Below are 19,163 nucleotides of genomic sequence, written 5' to 3' on the forward strand. Positions count from 1 at the left end.
CTGAACTGGTCCTTGGAGAAAGGATCAAACCTGTCCCACTGAAAGAAAAAAATGTGGAAAGAAAATTCTTAAGTTGGAAAGTAGTGAGTACATTAATCGAATCTAGGCAGCTTTCATTTCAATTTTTATGAAGAGAAAACTGCTTTTGAAGTCCTTGAGTTTCAGATTTGTAGTTTGCGTTTAATCAGTAAGCACTGGAAAGCTAGCAAATATTTCTGAGGACATGTAAATCAGCATATCTGATTATGTAAAATATGTTCTGAGGACTAAGGACAGAGAGATAGTACAGTGGGCAGAGTGCTTGCCTTGCACAGGGTTTGATTGCTGGCCCCTCTTATTCTCCAAGCCTGCTAAGAGTGCTCCCCCCCCCCCCAGCTCAGCAACAGGCATAAGCCCTGAGCACTGCCAGATGTGGTCCCAAAAACCAAAAAAAAAAAAAAAAAGTCAAGACTATCAGGCAGTGGAGGAGGGGAAGGTTGGGTAATGGTCTAGGAGCCTGAAGTCCAGCGTGATTCTTTTTTTTTTTTTTTTGGCTTTTTGGGTCATACCCGGTGATCCGGTGATGCCAGGGATTACTCCTGATTCATGCACTCAGGAATTACTCCTGGCAGTGCTCGGAGGACCATATGGGAAGCTGGGAATCAAACCCGGATTGGCCTCATGCAAGGCAAAGGCCCTACCCGCTGTGCTATCACTCCAGCCCCAGTCCAGGGTGATTCTGAAAGTTTACACAATAGACAGTGGAAAAGATTGTACATCTATAAGGAACTGAAGAGGTAGCAGCCAAGAGAGAAACTCTTACTTCTGTGAGCATCTGCCTGACAACACTATTTGCATGTTATTCATTTGATTTTAAAATGTTGGAGAACGCTTTGGGACCTTCACTTTGTCCATACTGTCCTGACCAATCCTGAGAGAGAGTGAAAATAGAAACCTGTGCCGTAACCTGGCTGACCTCAGGCAGTATTTCTCCGGACCTTAATTATCTCAGTTAAATCTGATAACAAGGTTTTACCTGCTGGAAGGTCAAGAACTAGAATACAGAATATCTCTATGAATATTTAAATTTTAGGAATGGGTTCCTTTGTCTTTTTTTGGTATTTGCATTTGTTTTTTAGTGCTAAGCATCAAACCTAGAACCTCGGTGCAAGTCCTAAGCGCTATTACGGAGCCTGATTCTTTTCCTCCTTTTTGAATTGTTTTTGGTTTATTTTTTGATACGCTCAGGACTTACTCCTGGCTGGCTCTGTGCTCAGGGATCCCTCCTGGCCATGACTGGGGCACCAATTACGGTGTCAGGGATCAAACCAGAGGTCCATTTTTTAAAAAAATTGAATCACTATGATGAAATACAAAGTTTTCATGATTGAGTTTCAGTGATACAATGATCAAACACCCATACCTCCATCAGTGCACATTTTCCACCACCAGTGTCTCCAGTATTTCCAGTTCCTCCCCCCCTTGAAGGTACCTTATTCTCTCTTTCTACTTTGGGGCATCGTGGTTTGCAATACAGATACTGAGAGGCCATCATGTTTGGTCCTTATCTACTTTCAGCACACATCTACAAATCTCCTATCCCAAACAATCCTTCCAACCATCATTGACTTAGTGATCCCTCCTCTATGCCATTATTGACTTAGTGATTCTTTCTCTATCCCAGCTGCCTTCTCCCCCGGTTCATGGGAGAGGCTTCCAACTGAGGAGCAATCTTCCTGGGAGGGGAGGGTCCGGTTTTGTGCCTTACCCGCTATACTATCTCCGACTCCCTTCCCCTTTCAATTTTTAACTCTCTTTCAGAGACTTTCAATACCCCACCTCCTCGTCCACCCAACAACTATACTGCCTTCATCTGCGGGGGGGAAGGGCGGGGGGAACGCTTCGGGGGTTCTGCTCGGCAGCGGCGTGGACTGGGCAGTGCCTTTCGGAGCTGTGGTTGAGGCCAGACAGGTCTTCAAACGCCACCTGGAAGAAGGTGAGCGAAGAACGAACCATGGTTCCCAAACGAGTCTCGAGACCTGGAAGAGGGGTGGGGTCATTGTGGGCCTGCCCAGCGTCCCCCTCGGAGCTCGGCCCTCTCCTCCTGGCCCCTCGCGCGTCCGTGATCGCCGGGGCGAGTGCCCGGGCCCCAGACTCGGTGCAGGAAGGGGCTTTTCCCGCTTCTCGGGGTTCCTGGGGGGCGGAGCCCACCTGTGCCGCGGGCGGGGCGTGGCGGGGGCGGGGCGTGGCAGGGGCGGGACAGGTGGGTGAGCGGCCGCCTGAGCCCCCGAGGCCCCAAGAGGCGGCGGGCGCGCACCTAGCCCGGCGTCCCTGCAGGCTCCGTGTGTGCGTGTGTGTGTGTGTGTGTGTGTGCGTGCGTGTGTGTGTGCGTGTGTGTGTGCGTGTGTGTGTGCGTGTGTGTGTGCGAGAGAGCGAGGAGAGAGCGGGCGAGAGCGCACAGCGGGGCGCAGCCTCTGCAAACGCGCGACGCGGAGCCCGAGTGGCGCCCGGGGAGCCGCGCCGGGCGCTAGGGGGGCCCCGGCGAGCATGAGCCCGCGTCCCGCCGCAGAGCGGCCGGGGGAGCCGGCCCGGGCGCCGCGCTGAAGGCTGGGCTGGGGCCGGAGTCGGGGCGCCCGGGGCAGGCGGGGGAGCGGCGGGCGCCGCGCCATGGGGAGCCCCCGGGCCGCGCTGCTCCTGCTGCTCGTGCGCCCCGCCAAGCTGCTGCGTCGGCGCTTCCGCCTGCTGCTCCTGCTCGCCCTGGTGTCCGTGGGGCTCTGGACGCTGTATCTGGAACTGGTGGCGTCGGCCCGGGTCGGCGGGAACCCCCTGAACCGGAGTAAGTAGCTCAGACGGGGAGTGGGGGCCGCGGGGACGCGAGGGGGCGAGGAGGTGGGAGGAGGCGAGCCCGGTGGCTCCCGCGGCTGGGGGACCCGCCTCTGCTCCCCGCCGGCTTTCTAACTCCTTTTCCTCTCCAGGTGCCCGCGCCGCTGCCTGCTCAGGGCAGAGGGGAGGTGGCGGGGTGTGTGTCGGGGTGGGGAGTTGGGGGCGAGGGAGAAGCACCAGGTGGCAGGGGATGGGAGGGGGGGGCAGCGCCGGGTTTCCGAGCCCGGGCCTGCCCGCGTGTCCCAGGGGGCCAGTTCCTCCCTGGGGACTGCCCCCTTCTGCCCTGGGAGGGTCGCTGGGACACGGGCTCCGCGCCCGCCCCACGGGGCACCTCCAGCCGTGCCGGCTGCCGAGTTCCCCCGCGGTCCACGCGCGCCGCGAGTTGGCGCCTGCGATGCTCGTTGTCGCCGGCAGTCGGGCCCCGCGTCTCCGTCTCCCGGGGGTTCTTGATCGCGACCGTCCCTTCGGAAGCCACCTCTCGCCCACCCGCCTTCCTTTCCGCCAGTCCCCTCCCCAGTGTCCCCCGCCTCTCCGAGGGAGCGAGCCCCCCGCGTCTGGTGCCGAGCACCCCTCGCGCGTGTTTACGGCCAAGCCCGCCCCGGGGAGCCCAGCGGTGACAAACCCACGAACTTCCGCGGACCCGGCTCAAGAGACAGACCGTGGCCAGCCCCGCGGCAAAGCCGCTGACTTTCTGTCTCGCTTTCCTCCGGGGAAAATGGGGAGACGTGGTGCCTTGCCTTCTCCCCTCGGCCTGGCCCGCCGAGGCGAGTTTCAGTGTGCTATTGATGGCGCTCACAAAGCCAAACTCGGAAAATGTCAGGGAGCAGGAAAGGTCAGTGGGGAACTGGGCGAAGGAGCCGAGAACTTGCCGTCTACCAGGTGCCCTCCCTGGTCCGCACGGGCGGAGGCGCCGCGCGCTGGCGCCTGTTCCCAGCCCCTCTTTCTGCAAACTCAGAAGGAACCGCGGATGACATTGCGGAGAAGATGCTCTGACACGTCGTGTGTCAACTCTGCTCGCGGTTGGGCGTGGCGCTTTGCCTCCTCCTGTGGTCAAAGGTGGAATTCCTGGCGTTGCAATCGAGCTGGTTCAGGGGAGAGGGATATTTATGTCAGAAACTTGCACACTGTGGCAGTTGAGCTATTTTTTTTGGGGGGGGGGGAGGGAGGAGTCACTCCTAGTGATGCTCAGGGTTTACTCCTGACTGTGTTGGGGGATCGCCCCTGATAGGCTCAGTAGATCCTATGGGGTGATGGGTCTGGAACCCAAGTTGTCTCTTGCAAGATAAGCGCCCTAACAGGTGGTACTGTCTCTCTTTTTTTTTCTTTTTGGGTCACACCTGGCGATGCACAGGGGTTACTCCTGGTTCTGCACTCAAGAATTACCCCTGGCCGTGCTCAGGGGACCATATGGGATGCTGGGATTTGAACCCGGGTCAGCCGCGTGCAAGGCAAACGCCCTACCCGCTGTGCTATCGCTCCAGCCCCGTGGTACTATCTCTTTGGTCCCAGTTAAGTCCTGCTTGAGAGATGGGGCTTTTAAACTTGGTTCTAGTTAGGGAATTAAATAGAAAATGTTTGTTTAAGGTCTGGAGCACATGTTGTGCATGCAAAAGGCCTGGATTTGGTCCCCAGCACTACTGGGTCCTTCGGCAACAACAGAACTGACCCCTACAGAGTGTGGCCCCAAGCCCTGAAACAAAAAAAGTTTTTTTTTTTTCATCTTCAAGGTTCCCTTCACTAAGGATACTTAGGTTGTGTGATGTCTTTTTTTCTTTTAGTTTTATCTGGATTTTAGAAATCAACGTTTTCTTTTATAGCCAGTGATTTTCATCTTTTTTCTTTTTTGTTTACTCGTGGCTCTGCACATAGGGATCACTCCTGGTGGACACAGGGGACCACCAAACGGGGTGTCAGGGATTGAACCCAAGTCAGCCATGAGCAAGGCAAGTGCGTTACCTGCTGCACCATCTTGTCTGGCCCCTGTATCTAGTGCTTTTCTGAACTGTCACCTTATTTCTAGTGTTTCCATTTTCCCTTGTGCATTTCAGCTACCTTTGGAGAGAGAGAAAATTCGATTCAAGAGTTTGAGTCTCTTGTGTGTGAGGCCCAGGCTTTGATCCAGCTCTAAGCAGGAGCATTCCTTTCTTCTTACTTCTCTTCTGTCTTCTTTCTTTGTATTCCTGGCATGGATTCCTGGACCTCTACAGCTGAGCTCCATCCTGGCCCTAAGAGGAATTCTTCCCATGACCACATCTGTCTTCCTATACATAGTTCTTGCCTCCCCCAAGCTCTTCCCTCCGGAAGACACAATGAATCTACTCTTGGTAGTGGGGCAGGTTGGCTGAGTTGGGGCCACACTTGGGTGATCAGGGGCTATTTCTATTTTTGTGCTCAGGAGTCACCCCTTGGTGGTGCTTCTTGGGGACCACATGTGGTGCTAGGGATCAGCCCTAACGGTGCTCAGGGGACTGTGTGGTCCTGATGGCACCCAGGGCTTTCGTCTGCTAAGCCCGAGCTCCAGACCTTTGTGCCATTCTCTTGTCCTGGGTCACATCTGTTTTGCTGACTCCTTTGTGGATGGGCACTCAGACATTTCCAGCTCTTGGCCATTGCTGAAGTCCCACTCCAGACCCTATACCAGGCAATTCCTGGTCCCGAGTGGGCGAGCCCCTGGGGAGCAAGTACACTTGAGAGGTCCCGGAAGGGACAGCACCATTTTTGTCACGTGTTTGTCAGCAGCTCCTTCATGCCAGTGAGAAGCAACAGGGAGAGTAGTTGTGCTGTGACCCTCCCCCATCACGTCCCTGCCCAGTCTGGCCCCCATGTTTGCTTCGCGCAGACCTCAGACCCTCTGGCTGGAATGCTCCCAACCTCTGGCTCAGCTGTTGTATTGTAAGTGTCAGCTCTTAGCTTCCGTTTGGTTTTGGTTTTCCTCCTGGATGGATCTTAATTCTCTGCTTGATTTTCTTATTCTTTGTTGCCTGTTCCAAGCATTGCCAGCTTCCCATTTCAGGATTGGCTTTCCATTTCCTTAAGCATTTTTTTGTTTGTATTTGGGTCACACCCGACTGACTCCTGGCTCTGTGCTTAGGGATCACTCCTGGGGGGCCCAAGGGACCCTATGGGGTTTGGGGGAATTGAACCAAGGTCAGCTGTGTGCAAGGCAAGCACCTGACCTGCTACACCTTCACTCTGGCCTCTCTCACTAACCAATTTTAACCAATTTTAGCGTGAGTCTAAGTTCAGGCACAAAGGGGCCCCTGTTTCTAGAACCCTGAAACTTGCTCTCATGCAGGGCAGCATTTTCTTCCTAGGCTAGTCTGTCATATCCGTCTTCTCCCTTGACTTGCTTTTGGAATGAAGTGGCTGTGGCTTCTGGCCCCCTGTCTCCTATCCTAAAATGCCCAGATAGACACGATCAAAGTTTTCTTTGTGAGGACTGGAGAAATAATCGAGTGGGTAAGGTGCTGGCCTTGCACGAGACCTACCCAGGTTTGATCCTTGGCCCCCATAATGTGCCCCTGAGTAGTGCCAGGGGTGTCCTGGTGTGCAGAGTCAGGCCTGAGGACACTCAGATGTGGTCCTTTAAGCAAGTCAGATCAATACGAAAGAAAAACCAACCCCCACCCAGGGCCTTCTGCTACTGAGCTTCTCTATGTTAACAAATTGTTTCTTTTTTTTAAATTTTTTAATTTTTTAATTTATTTTTATTATTTATTTATTGCTTTTTGGGTCACACCCGGTGATGCACAGGGGTTACTCCTGGCTCAACACTCAGGAATCACTCCTGGCAGTGCCCGGAGGACCATACGGGATATTGGGAATCGAACCCAAGTCGGCCGCATGCAAGGCGTGTTTGTCAGCAGCCCTACCAACTGTGCTATTGCTCCAGCTCCATTTTTTAATTTAAAAAAATTTTGTTTCCTTTGTTTAGTATGTGTACTATATATGTGTGTTTGTGTGGACATATAATATATACATATATAATTACATATATATCCATACCTGACTGACCATGCTGGGGGCCACTCCTGGCTCTGTGCTCAGGGATTGCTCCTGGCAGAGCTCCCAGGACCGAGGAGTGCCAGCATGAGGCCTATTGAGTTATTTCTTTGGCCCCCTGCCCTTGAGGTTTTATTCCTAACTTAGGGCTATTTCTCAGGAGGGGAGAGCAGGGAGAGGAGTGAGGAACCAAGCAACAGAGGAAGCGAGTTTTGAGCATTTCTTTGGCCACACCCTCATGAACCAAGGCATGAAAACTTCACCTGCACAGCTGCTCCTGGGACCTTGACACAGCAGCAAGAGCAATCCGTGGCTCAGCTTCCAGCATGGAATCCTCCTCCCTGCTCTAGCAGTCTGCCTGTGCACCCCACCGCTGGCTTTCCTGTCATCTGTCAGGCCAGACTTCATTACCGAGAACCTTTCATTTGCCTGTCCCTATGTGACTGCTATGTTGATCTGGCGCTGGGAGAAGTGCATGAAGGGATGGTAGGCACAAACTCCAGGGCGGTAATGACAGGGGAACATACTTCCTGCATCAGCTTCCTGGAATAACCCAGTAGTTTAAGATATGAATGATGTGCAATTTGGGCTCTCTATGTAGAGAAAGATAAAACCACAGTTGGAGGAACTTCAGAGAGAAACAATCCAAATCATTAACTTATAGACTCATGTTTGCCCTGGACAAAAGAGTTAGAGCTGGCCACTGGCTTATTTAAACAAATATTTAATTTGCACATACCTCGTGGGAGATATGGTGCTAGGTTGCTGAGATATAAAGATGATGAGACATAATGGTTTCTGCCCTCAGTGTTTTACTCCGGGAGCAGGGTGCTTGCGAACTTATTTAAAAATAGTTGTAATAGGGGCCAGAGAGACGGGATAGGGTAAGCTGCTAGCTTTGCACACGGCCTTCCAAGTTTTGGTCCCTGGCACCGCTTATGGGCCTGAGTGATTCCTGAGCACAGAGCCAGGGAATATATCCTGAGCACCACTGGGTGTGGCCCAACCCCCTGAGAACCTTCACTCTCATCCAAATTATAATATAACATGGATATTGCACTGTAGCACTATTGTTGTCCCGTTGTTCATCGATTTGCTCAAGCGGGCACCAGTAATGTCTCCATTGTGAGACTTGTTACTGTTTTTGGCATATCGAATATGCCATGGGGAGCTTGCCAGGCTCTGCTGTGTGGATGGGATGCTCTCAGTAGCTTGCTGGGCTCTCTGAGAGGGATGGAGGAGTCAAACCCTGGCCGGCCACGTGCAAGGCCAACACCCTACCCGCTGTGCTACCGCTCCAGTCCAGAGAGATACTACAGAGGTATTATCTGCTTGCCTTGCCTGCAGCTGATCCTGGTCCAATCCCCAGTACCACATATGCTCCCTGAGCAGTGCCAGTGGGAATTGCCACTGGGCACTGCCATGTATGGCCCAGAAACCAAAAGATAAGGAATTGATGTTGACCTGATAGATGAGTCAAAGGGCCAGAATGCAAATTTTGCACGCAGGAGCCCCTGTGTGATCCCCCAGCACTACATGGTCTCCAAGCACTGCCAGAAGCATCTCCATGTATATTAAATTTTACAAATGTAGAATCAAGATATTGGTGGCACCATTCTAGAGATGGAACATGGCTCTTTCCACCAATACTTCATGCAAGTGGAATGATTTCAATGGCGGCAGGAAAAGAAGCCTGAAGAAAGAATGACCAAGAGGGGCAGGAGTGATAGTACAGTGGGTAGGGCATTGCCTTCCACAGGGCTGACCCAGGTTTGATCTCCAGTGCTCTGAGTACCGCCAGTAGTGATCCCTGAGCACAGCCAGGAGTAAGCCCTTAGCACTGCCAGGTTTGCCCCTAAAACCACCCATCCCCAAAGAGAGTATGTGGGTCACTCACCACCGGATGTAGCCCGGGTGGCCCCCAGCTTAGCTGGCCCAAGCAGTGCAGCTTCTGGTTGCCAGATATTGCCCAATATTCCCAGGAGTGATGCCCAGCCCCTTTGAATACACTATGGGGGCTTTCACCCTGTCCACTCTCTGCCAAAAAACAAAGACAGTGTTTGGGAATGTTGAACCTAGGAGTTCGCCAAGTAGAGGGTATAAAGGAAGTTGCAGAATGGTTGATGTTAATGAGTAAGACTGACAACCTCAGAGTGGTATTTTTTCCAGGAGATGACTGAAAGCAGCTGACAGGTTTAGGGTGGGGTAACATTGTAGGAGGCAATAGGGGAGGTTAATACTAAGACTCTGGCACGGCACTTTGGTGTATGCTGGTGGTGCTGAGACAGGCTATGGATGGTCTCTAGCATGCGGCTGGCCACTAGCCCTTTCGCTGCTGGGTCATTAGGCTGCCCCGCGAATAGGTCAGATTAACAGGGTTCTCAGAGCCCAGGGCAGTCAGTTTATAGCAACAGAATCATCAGTACCTTGGTATTTTCATACTGGTACAGCTGTACCACTGAAAGGCAGCCCTGGGAACAGACTATTATTGGAAGCTGAAAACTCCATTCTGGCAGGTGTGAACAAGTTCTACCCATTTGTTCCCATTGGACTACCTCAGTCCTGCCTGAAGGCAGAGGTCTAGACTCAAGTGTTTCCAGCTTCTTTAATTGACCCACTGCTGGGACCAACTTGGTCTTGGAGCCAAGAGATTCTGTTTGGGCACAGAACAGACCCTGAAGATCGCAGACACTCTGTGTCTGATGTGTTCCGTTTACAGTGCCAGGCTTACCTGCTGAAGGCCCAAGTGTTCTCAAACTGTGGACTTCATCAGCTATGGCCCCCTGTATCTGTATCTGTGACTCATCTCTCTGCCTGGCCCTGGGATTTTCAGTTGGGTTGAGGGGGCTGAGGGGGACACACCCGCCAATATCAGGCAGACTCTTCAGCTTCCTGGTCTCCTCTGGAAGGAGACACACAGAGGAAACTGGGGGCAGAGCAGTAATCCGAGCCGCAGGCTGGGAAAAGAGGGGGAAACAGATGGAGGCTGAGATGTGGGCCCAGTGGGCATGGTGTGGATTGAGTTGCAATGCAGAGCTGAGGAGTGGAGCCAGGGTGCACGGCTGACGTTTGTGTTCCCCGTGGTCTGGGACTCTGGCCCAGACTGCCCTTCTCCTTGCAACCTGTAGCTCCCTTTGCTGTGCTCCACTTAGCTCTCTCTGCTGCCCTGTGTGCATTCGGGCCAGGCTTCAGTTCTAGGCACGGACAAGGCAGTCCAGTGAATACCTTCTGGTTATGGAGTGACAGAGCCAAAAATAGAACCTAGAAATTCTTGTTCCTGTGCCACTGTATATATAAATGATAATAACCTTTAGACAGATGCAAAGGATAAGAATGAAGTTCTCAATGAATTAAGCCACCAATGCTGTTTTTAACAATAAAGATCGGGGACTGGGCATCCCGGAACAATAGAATGCAGCTGACCCCAGTTCAATCCCTTATGGCATCCTGTATGGTCCCCAGAGCCACCAGGAGTGATCCCTATGCACCACTGGGTGTGGCCCAGAACCTTCAGCCCTTGCCCCAAAAAAGATTAGGGTGGGGGATTGAGGTCACAATTAGTGGTGCTTTAGGGGTATTTTTGTGCTCAGGAGTGGCTCTCAGGAGATTGTGTAGTGACAGGGTTCAAACTGAGACCTCAGACATATAAATAGATGCTCAGCCCTTTGGACCTTATCTGTGGCCCCTAAGGGGATGTCTTCTTTGGACTTGAGGCCTTTCTGTGCCAGGAACATCATGCACAGGACATCTTACCCCGGTTCCGTGTTTCCTTTCCCTGTCTCCTTACTCTCTGTTTTGAGGTGACCAGCAGAATGACAGTCACACATTCGGGTCTCACTCTCGGGACCCTTGGCCTGAGTTGAGGCTGCGTTTGCTTCGTACTCCTGTCCTTGCAGCTGCTCAGATGCCCCGTGTCAGGGCTGCTTCTCCCGGTCTTCTCCAGCAACCACTTCTGTGCTGGTTTTAGGAGGGGCTGGTAGTTGCACTGCAGTAATTTTCCAGGCCACGGAACCCGGGCTTGCTCTCCAGGGCAGTTTTATGGAGCATTGCAGAGCAGCCGCCATACCAGCGTTTGCTTTGGAATGTGGCCTGGAGGCTGCTCTTGGAGTTAGCCACTCACTGTCCTGTTCTCCCAATCTCAGAATCTGGTTTTCCACAGGCTCTTTTCTTTCCACTGAAGGATGGTGAGAGGTCTAAACTAGGCCATCACAATTTTTTTTTTCTTTTTGAGTCACACCCAGAGATGCTCAAGGGTTACTCCTGGCTCTCCACTGAGGAATTACTCCTGGCAGTGCTTGGGGGACCATGTGGGATGCTGGGGATTGAACCCGCTCGGCTGTGTGCAAGGCAAATGCCCTACCTGCTGTACTACCTATCGCTCCGGCCCTGCCATCACGAATTTGGGGGCTTTAAGACCACCTTCCCTTGACAAGTCACGGTCTACAATGAATAGAATTATGTGATGATCTACAGAAAGAAATGCTAGTGAAGAAATGAGGATAGTTTGCATGGCATATATAAAGACAGGTGGGCTGAATATGTTGTATATTCTGAGCAGGGCGCAATGGGTAGATCTTAACCATTTTGCAGGTTCTTAGATTCTAACAAATGCTACTTTAAATATCAGCAGTATCTAGAAAATAAGCAACATGGAGTATTCTTTTTATTTTTAAAAACTTAAAAAAACTTAAAAACTTTAAAAAACTGAGCCACGCCCAGTGGTGCTCAGGACTTACTCCTGGCTCTGTGCTCAGGAATTACTCCTGGTGAGGCTTGTTTGACTGTGTGAGGTGCTGGGGATCAAACCTGTTTCAGCTGCATGCAACACAAGCACCCTGCTGTCTGTACTATTGCTTTGCCCCTCTTCCTTCCTTCCTTCCTTCCTTCCTTCCTTCCTTCCTTCCTTCCTTCCTTCCTTCCTTCCTTCCTTCCTTCCTTCCTTCCTTCCTTCCTTCCTTCCTTCCTTCCTTCCTTCCTTCTTTCCTTCTTTCTTTCTGCTTTTTTGGGTCACACCTGGCTCTGCACAGGGGTTACTCCTGGCTCTGCACTCAGGAATCACTCCTGGCTGTGCTCAGGGGACCATATGGGATGCTGGGAATCGAACCCAGGTCGGCCTCGTGCAAGGCAAACACCCTACCCACTGTGCTATCGCTCCAGCCCCAGTTTACAATATTTTTAATGGCACATGTTCCACTAGAATGTTTGCTTCCTTCACCATTGTCCCAGTGTCTCCCCCATCCCAGACCCCTTGCACCCCATTCTTCATGTGATCCTACATATGTTCCCAGTTTCTGTTACCTTTGGGCACTTGTTATTCCCTACCATGTTTCTTCATATTCCACATCTGAGAGAGATCATTCTGTGTCTGTCCCTCCCCTTCTGACTAACTTCACTTAGCATGATACTGTACAGGTCCACCCATGTAGCAGCCAATTGCATGATTCCATCTTCCTTACAGCTGAATAGTGTTCAGTTGTGTATATGTATCACAGTTCTTAAAATTTTTAAATTGCTATTTTGTGGTTTGTTTTAGTCCACACGTGGCTCTGCTCTGGGCTTGCTCCTGGCTCTGCACTCCGGGATCCTCCTCACGGGGCTCAGGGGACTCCGTGTGGTGTTGGGTATGGAACCCAGGTCAACTGCGTGCAGAGCAGGTGCCTTTCCCACTGTACTATCTCTCTTTTCCTATAGTTCATTTTTTATGTTAAATGTTTTAAAACATTCCTGGAAGCCAATTTTGTACTAGCATGCAAATTGCTCTTGTAATTACTGTTTTTGAGAAAAGGAGCTCCGATGGGAGTATATGCAGAAAAGTGCACGTGTAGGTGTACGCTTGGATCAGTCCCAAAGTTGAAGGTGACGATGTCATAGAAAACTGCCAGCCTCCTTGGGCCTCTGGAATCCCTTTCAGTTGCATGAGTGGTGATTCCTTTAGCTGACTTTCGTGCTTCCTGTATGGAATTACACAGTATATGATTTATTTTAAAAACATTTCTTTGTGATCATAACGGTAATGCATGGTCATTACACCAGATGACAGCTGTGTCTCTGGACCACATTGATCTCTGTGAAACAGCTTTTTGTGCTTTGGGCACTTCAGTATCACTTTCCTTAAGTATAGAAATGGCCAATAAGGAGTGGCGAGGGAGCTCCAAGGACCTCCGAGTTCTGAGATTCAGCCCAGTGAAATTCTCTTTTGGAGCTGGGGCAAGGATGAAATTGAGAATCTCCTGCTTTTCCTGTGGATGAGGAGCCTACAAAAGTGGTGCCTGAAGGCTGGACACAAGACACAGTGGTCAGGTGCTTGTAGATCCATGTTCAGCCTAGGATACCACATATGGTTTGCTGAGCACAGAGCCCTGTTGGGTGTAATCCAGAAGCCAAAAATGAAAACAACACATACCCCCCAAAAAATAAATGTTGCCTCTGGTCTTAATAAGATGAAAGGCTTATATATCCAAAACACAGACTCAACAAAACCCAGAGCATGAGATCTAAGCTGCAGCCACTGAAATTTTGTAATGTGCCTGTGAAGTTGACAAGTGGGGATGGGGTGGGAATTGGGGTGGGAAGAGAATACTGGTGGAGGGAAGCTGGCACTGGTGGTGAATCAGTGTTAAAATATATGGCCAGAGTGTTAGTACAGCGGGTAAGGCATTTGCCTTCCATGCGGCTAACCTGGGTTCAATCCCCAGCATCCCATAGGGTCCCCTGAGCACTGCCAGGAGTCATTCCTGAGTTCAGAGCCGGGAGTAGCCCCCGAGCATTGCTGGCTGTGACCCAAAAAAAGCAAAAAAAAAAGAAAGAAAATAAATTATATGCCTAAAGCTCAACTATTAATAACTTTGTAAATCACAGTTCTATAATAAAAACATTAGAAATGGTTATGAGTTTCTTGAGAAATTGCCTCTTTCGGGGGATGGGGGTGGGGCTTGGGCCATTCTTGGCTGTGCCCAAGAGTCGAATCACTCCTGGCAGTGCTCAGGGGACCATAGGTGGTACCAGGGATTGAACCTTGTCAGCTGTGTGCTGTACTATTTTTTTATTTCTGTTTTAGTTTTTTATTTTGGGGCTACACCCAGCAATGCTCAGGAGTTATTCCTGGCTCTGTGCTCACAAGTCACTCCTGGTGGTGCTCAGGGGACCATTTGGGACGCTGGGGACGAGCCCTGGTCAGCTGGGTGCATGGCAAGCGTCCTCCCTGCTGCCGTAGCTCTGGCCCCTCAGCCTTTGTCTCTCCAGCCCCGCAGCCCTGGGCTGTTATTGCCTCCCACTCTCCCCCTTCCCTTTGTTGTGGATATTGTTGTCATGACGACCCGGGCTCATACACATGCCTGACAGGTGCTCCCTGGGACTGCACACCAGATTGAGGTGCTCACCGAGGCTGGCACTCCTTCAGTTGGGGTGTTTGCACACAGGCTTGCCCGGGGAGCACTTTAGCTGAGACACACATGTTATGTGTGCAGTGCCTGAGGGGTGGGGGTGGGTCACCGAGGGCCTCTCCAGCATGTTCATCTGGGGTCGCCCTTGCTGGCCGTGCGGTGTGGTGCTCTTCAGTTGCAGTGCTCGCCTGGGCCGCACTCCTCTGTGGTGCTTACACAGGCCCAGCGACGGCGCAGTCAGAGCCACCTGTGTGTGGGGATCGCAGGCAGAGACAAGTGAGCCCCCGGCAGAGCTGTGGCACTTGATCTGGGTGCATATAAGACACTGTGAACTTGTGAACTGACGCTTCCAAAGCCGTCTCCCTTAACCACGCTCCTCTCCTCCAGCCCCGAGCACTCAGCTTTCATTCTTGCTGACCCTGGCAGCTGTGTGCCACTCAGATGCTGACTTTAAGTTGGTTTTCAGAAGTCTGTAGAGTTGCACTTTCGGGTCGGTGTTTTGTTTTTATTTATTCAGTATTTTGGTTCTTAGGCCACACCTGACAGTGCTCAAGGCTTTCTCCTGGCTCTGTGCTCAGGGATCTCTCCTGGTGGGCTGGGAGACTGTGTGGGATGCCCGGAATTGAACCAGGTTGGCTGTGTGCAAGGCAAGTGCCCTACCTGCTGTACTATCTCCTGGCCCCCTGCTTCATTTTTTTTTCTTTTTCTTTTCTTTTTTTTTTTTTTTTTTAATTGAGGCGCTGGGGTTTGCAGAGAGATTCATAGTAGAGTTTCAGGCCTACAGTGTTCCCAGTATGTATTTTTTTTTTTTCCTTTTTGGGTCACACCTGGCGATGCACAGGGGTTACTCCTGGCTCTGCACTCAGGAATTACTCCTGGCGGTGCTCAGGGGACCATATGGGATGCTGGGATTCGAACCCGGGTCGGCCGCGTGCAAGGCAAACGCCCTACCCGCTGTGCTATCACTCCAGCCCCTCATTTTTTTTTCTGAACCAAACTAAGGTATGCAGTAATTAATAAAGGTGTTTTAGTATATATAAAGTATGAAGAGCAAATGCATAATTCACTTATAATCTTCCGACTCTGACATTGAGATCACTGAAAAAAAAGAATCTTAAGTGTTAGTTATAACCAGGTGCCAGATTCTGGAAGTCCTTGAATAAGAATTTTTTTGTTTTGGTTTTGATTTTGTTTTTGACTCACTTCTAATAGTGCCCAGGGCTTACCTCTGGCTCTACACTTTGGATCACTCCTGGTGGGGCTTAGGGAGCTACCTGGGGTGCCGGGGATCGAACCTGGGTTAGGCACTTGCAAAGCAAGCACCTGACCCACTGTCCTATTGCTCCACCTGCCTTGAACAAGAATTCTAGATTAAAAAGATAAAAAAGGGTCTGAGGTGTCTCAGAAGACTGAAATGCTCGTTTTGCATGTCGGAGGCTTGAGTTTCACCCCTGGTTCCTAACACCAACAGGAGTGAGCCCCAAAACACAGCAGGTGTGAATAGCCCTTGAAACTGATGGGTGGGCTACACTCCCACCCACCCACCAAATAAAGCAAAAATGAACAAACAGAAAAACCCCAGTAATTCCCCAAATAGTCAAAACCTCTGGGGTTGGTTATTTCCATTTAAATCTTAGCTTGGCAGGAGCTGGAGAGATAGTATAGTGTGTAAGGAGTTTACCTTGCACATAACTGACCTGGGTTTCATCCCCCGCGTCCCATCTGGTCCCCTGAGCCTGCCAGAATGACCACTGAGCACAGAGCCAGGAGTAAGGCCTGAGCCCACCCACACCCCAACACATACAGACCAAAAAAAAAATCTTAGCTTTGCAATTGATTGACTGAAGGGCCTTGGGGAAGGCTCTTGTCTTGGAGGAAATCTTTGTCAGAATCCTAGGAATGGGATGCCTGTTTGAGGAAGATGTGTGGAACACCTCTTTGTCACTAAGGACCAAGGGGACAGTCACGGTCAATTAGATATCCTGCCATTGAGCCCTTCAAGATTTTGTTTGTTGGGGCTGGAGCAATAGCACAGCGGGTAGGGCATTTGCCTTGCACGCAGCCAACCCGGGTTTGATTCCCAGCATCCAATATGGTCCCCTGAGCACTGCCAGGAGTAATTCCTGAGTGCAAAGCCACGAGTAAGCCCTGAGCATTCCCTGGTGTGACCCATAAAGCAAAAAAAAAAATTTTTTGTTTGTTGGTTTGGTTTGGGGGCCATACACACCCAGTGACACTCAGGGCTTTCTCCTGGCTCTGTCATCCCAATCATTCCTGGAGATGCCGGTGGTGCATTTGGGATCCCCGGGATGGAATCCCATCGGCTGCGTGCAAGGCAAAAGCCCTATCTGCTGTACTATCTCTCCAGCCCCGGAGTCTTTCGAGACTTGAGTTCTTCAGGACTTTCTTGCCCTTGAAGCTGGGGAGAGGGCTCAAAGGAAGACAGGAGCTCCCGCTGCTTACTTGAGGGCGGCGGGGGCTGGTCTGAGCACTGCAGGGGGTAGCTCCCAAAGATTGCACTGCCCGAACCAGCAATTCCAGAGCTGCTGGAGCCTCCGAGGCCATCTGACCATCCAGTCTTCCATTGCACAGTGGCCTCAGAGATGAAAGGCCTTCCTGCTGAGATCCGCTTACAAATCCTGGGCTCCGCTCCCTTCCGCCCTGCCTGCCAACCCCTGTTCAAAGGGACGCATGCAGGGATGTGCACATCCATGCCTGCACCTGCCAGCTGCTCCCCTGAGCCTGGCAGGGGTCTGAGGACGTTAGGATTTCCTCTTGAACTGGGGCCATGTGTAGTCCAAGTTCTTTTTTTTCTTTCTTTTTTTGTTGTTGGTTTGTGTTTGAGTCATACCCAGTGGCACTTGGTGCTTACCCTTGGCTCTGCATTTAGGAATGACTCCTGGAAGGGCTCAGGGGACCACATGGGTTGAGAGGGTTCGAACTGAATTCAGCTGTGTGCAAGATAAGTGTTGGTTCTGTCCGAACAGAAAAGTAAGTCAATTTTATTATTATTATTATTATTTTAGTTCTTGGGTCATATACAGCATAGTTCAGGACTTACTGCTACCTCTGTGCTCCCGGATCACACCTTGTGATGCTCAGGGATCCATATGGGATGCCAGGGATCAAAGTCAGCTGAGGCATGTGCAAGGCAAGCGCCCTCCCTGCTGTACTATCACTCCAGCCCCTATTCCCAGTTCTTAGTCATCTCTTTCATAGGGAAGAGGCAGGACTAGAGCAAAGGAGAGTATATGAGGAGCATATATGAGGAACACATAGAGTGAACGACTTCCAGCAGCAGAAGGGCTGGGCAATTGCATAGGCATGCAGAAGGGGTAGGGAACTTGGGAGTGATGTGCCAGAGAGACAGCTCACTAGGCTGAGCATATGCTCTGCAGGCGGAAGGCCCGGCTCGGTTCCTGGCACCTCCTAGTCTCCTGAGCCCCGCCAGGAGAGAGCCCCTGAGCAATGGTGTCTGGAGTAGCTTCTGAACACGGTTGCAGACGTCTATTTTTTTTTTCTTTTTGGATCACACCTGGCGATGCTCAGGGGTTACTTCTGACTCTGCACTCTCAATTACTCCTGGCGGTGCTTGGGGGATCACGTGGGATGCCAGGGTTGGAACCCGGGTTGGCCATGTGCAAGGCAAACGCCCTATCCACTGTACTATCGCTCCAGCTCCCATCTATCCTATTTTTGAAATTTGATGACTATATTTTCACTTCTGTCTTATTGAAATAGAATTCAGCTCTATTTCATACTTGGGCCCTTTAAAAAGTACCGTATGAGGCTGGGGATATAGCCCAGCAGTGGAACAGCTGCCATCCATGGGTGAAGCCCTGGGCTGGATTCTTGCCATTGCTACCATTTCCAATTACTGTATTAATTTTTAAACAAATAAACAAACAACGCAATTAAAAAAAATCTAGTCTGTTATCTAAGGTTGTGTTTTTTTGGGGGGGGTCACACCCGGTCATGCACAGGAGTTACTCCTGGCTCTGCACTCAGGAATTACCCCTGGCAGTGCTCAGGGGACCATATGGGATGCTGGGAATCGAACCCGGGTTGGCTGCCTGCAAGGCAAATGCCCTACCCTCTATGTTATCACTCCAGCCCCCTAAGGTTGTTTGTTACTCTCAACTATACAGGCTGCCAAATGTTAACATTAGCTTGCTGTTCTGTAGGATATCATTGGTTTGTCCTTTCTCCCTTGCCACAAAGAGTTTATGCATATCTGGTAATAATCTCTAAACATTTTTAGATAACATTGGTATGTCCTGTTCCCCTTGCCACTAGGAGCTTAGGTATATCGGTCACATCCATCAAGGTGCTCCCAAGTCACTCCCATTAACCACTTCTATGCTCCCTTCCCCAACCAGTTAATCAGCTTTACCCCTAATCAGACTTTGTTAATTTGTAAGGTCAGACCTTTCTAGGACAGTGAACTTGAATTGTAAGTTAATATTGCCTTGCTCCTCTCCTCATGTCTTTTGAATAGTTTACTTTAAAACAATGTCCTTTTTGTATGGACAAAGAAAGACAGTTGTTAATATGCTTTGGTAACATAGGATTTAATTGGCTTCGAATATTATTCACTCCCGGGCATCTGCTTTCTCGACTTAAGCCTCAGCTGCCCTTACTTCCTAGCACCCCCAAAAGCAGGGTCCCGACAAGGGACAGGGATGCACCCAGGGTAGCAATCGGTGAATTATGTGCTACCCTGGCATCGAGATGGGCCTGGCCAAAGTGCCTAATGCTTAACTATATGTTAAGAGCTTGGTCATGGACATGTCATGTCATGATCCAAAAGCAACGACTCGACTAGGACCCTGCTAGGAACAGGAAAGACTAATCTGGCCTGAGCACTGTAGTCTGAGATCGAGATGACCCCAGGAGAGCAATTCTATAAGCTTAATG

General features: G+C 50.9%; 1 protein-coding gene across 1 annotated transcript in view; it reads left to right on the top strand.

The window, feature by feature from the left end:
• The first annotated feature begins 2,287 nt into the window (after positions 1-2,287).
• Positions 2,288-19,163, top strand: part of B4GALNT3 (beta-1,4-N-acetyl-galactosaminyltransferase 3) — a 131,660-nt gene continuing 114,784 nt past the window's right edge. The window contains exon 1 of the mRNA XM_012931676.2: positions 2,288-2,815. Coding sequence (XP_012787130.2) covers positions 2,647-2,815 — 169 coding nt within the window. The 5' untranslated portion in view covers positions 2,288-2,646. The remainder of the gene's footprint in view (positions 2,816-19,163) is intronic.

This window comes from Sorex araneus, chromosome 6 (assembly GCF_027595985.1).
Source record: "Sorex araneus isolate mSorAra2 chromosome 6, mSorAra2.pri, whole genome shotgun sequence".
In the NCBI taxonomy this organism is placed as follows: Eukaryota; Metazoa; Chordata; class Mammalia; order Eulipotyphla; family Soricidae; genus Sorex; species Sorex araneus.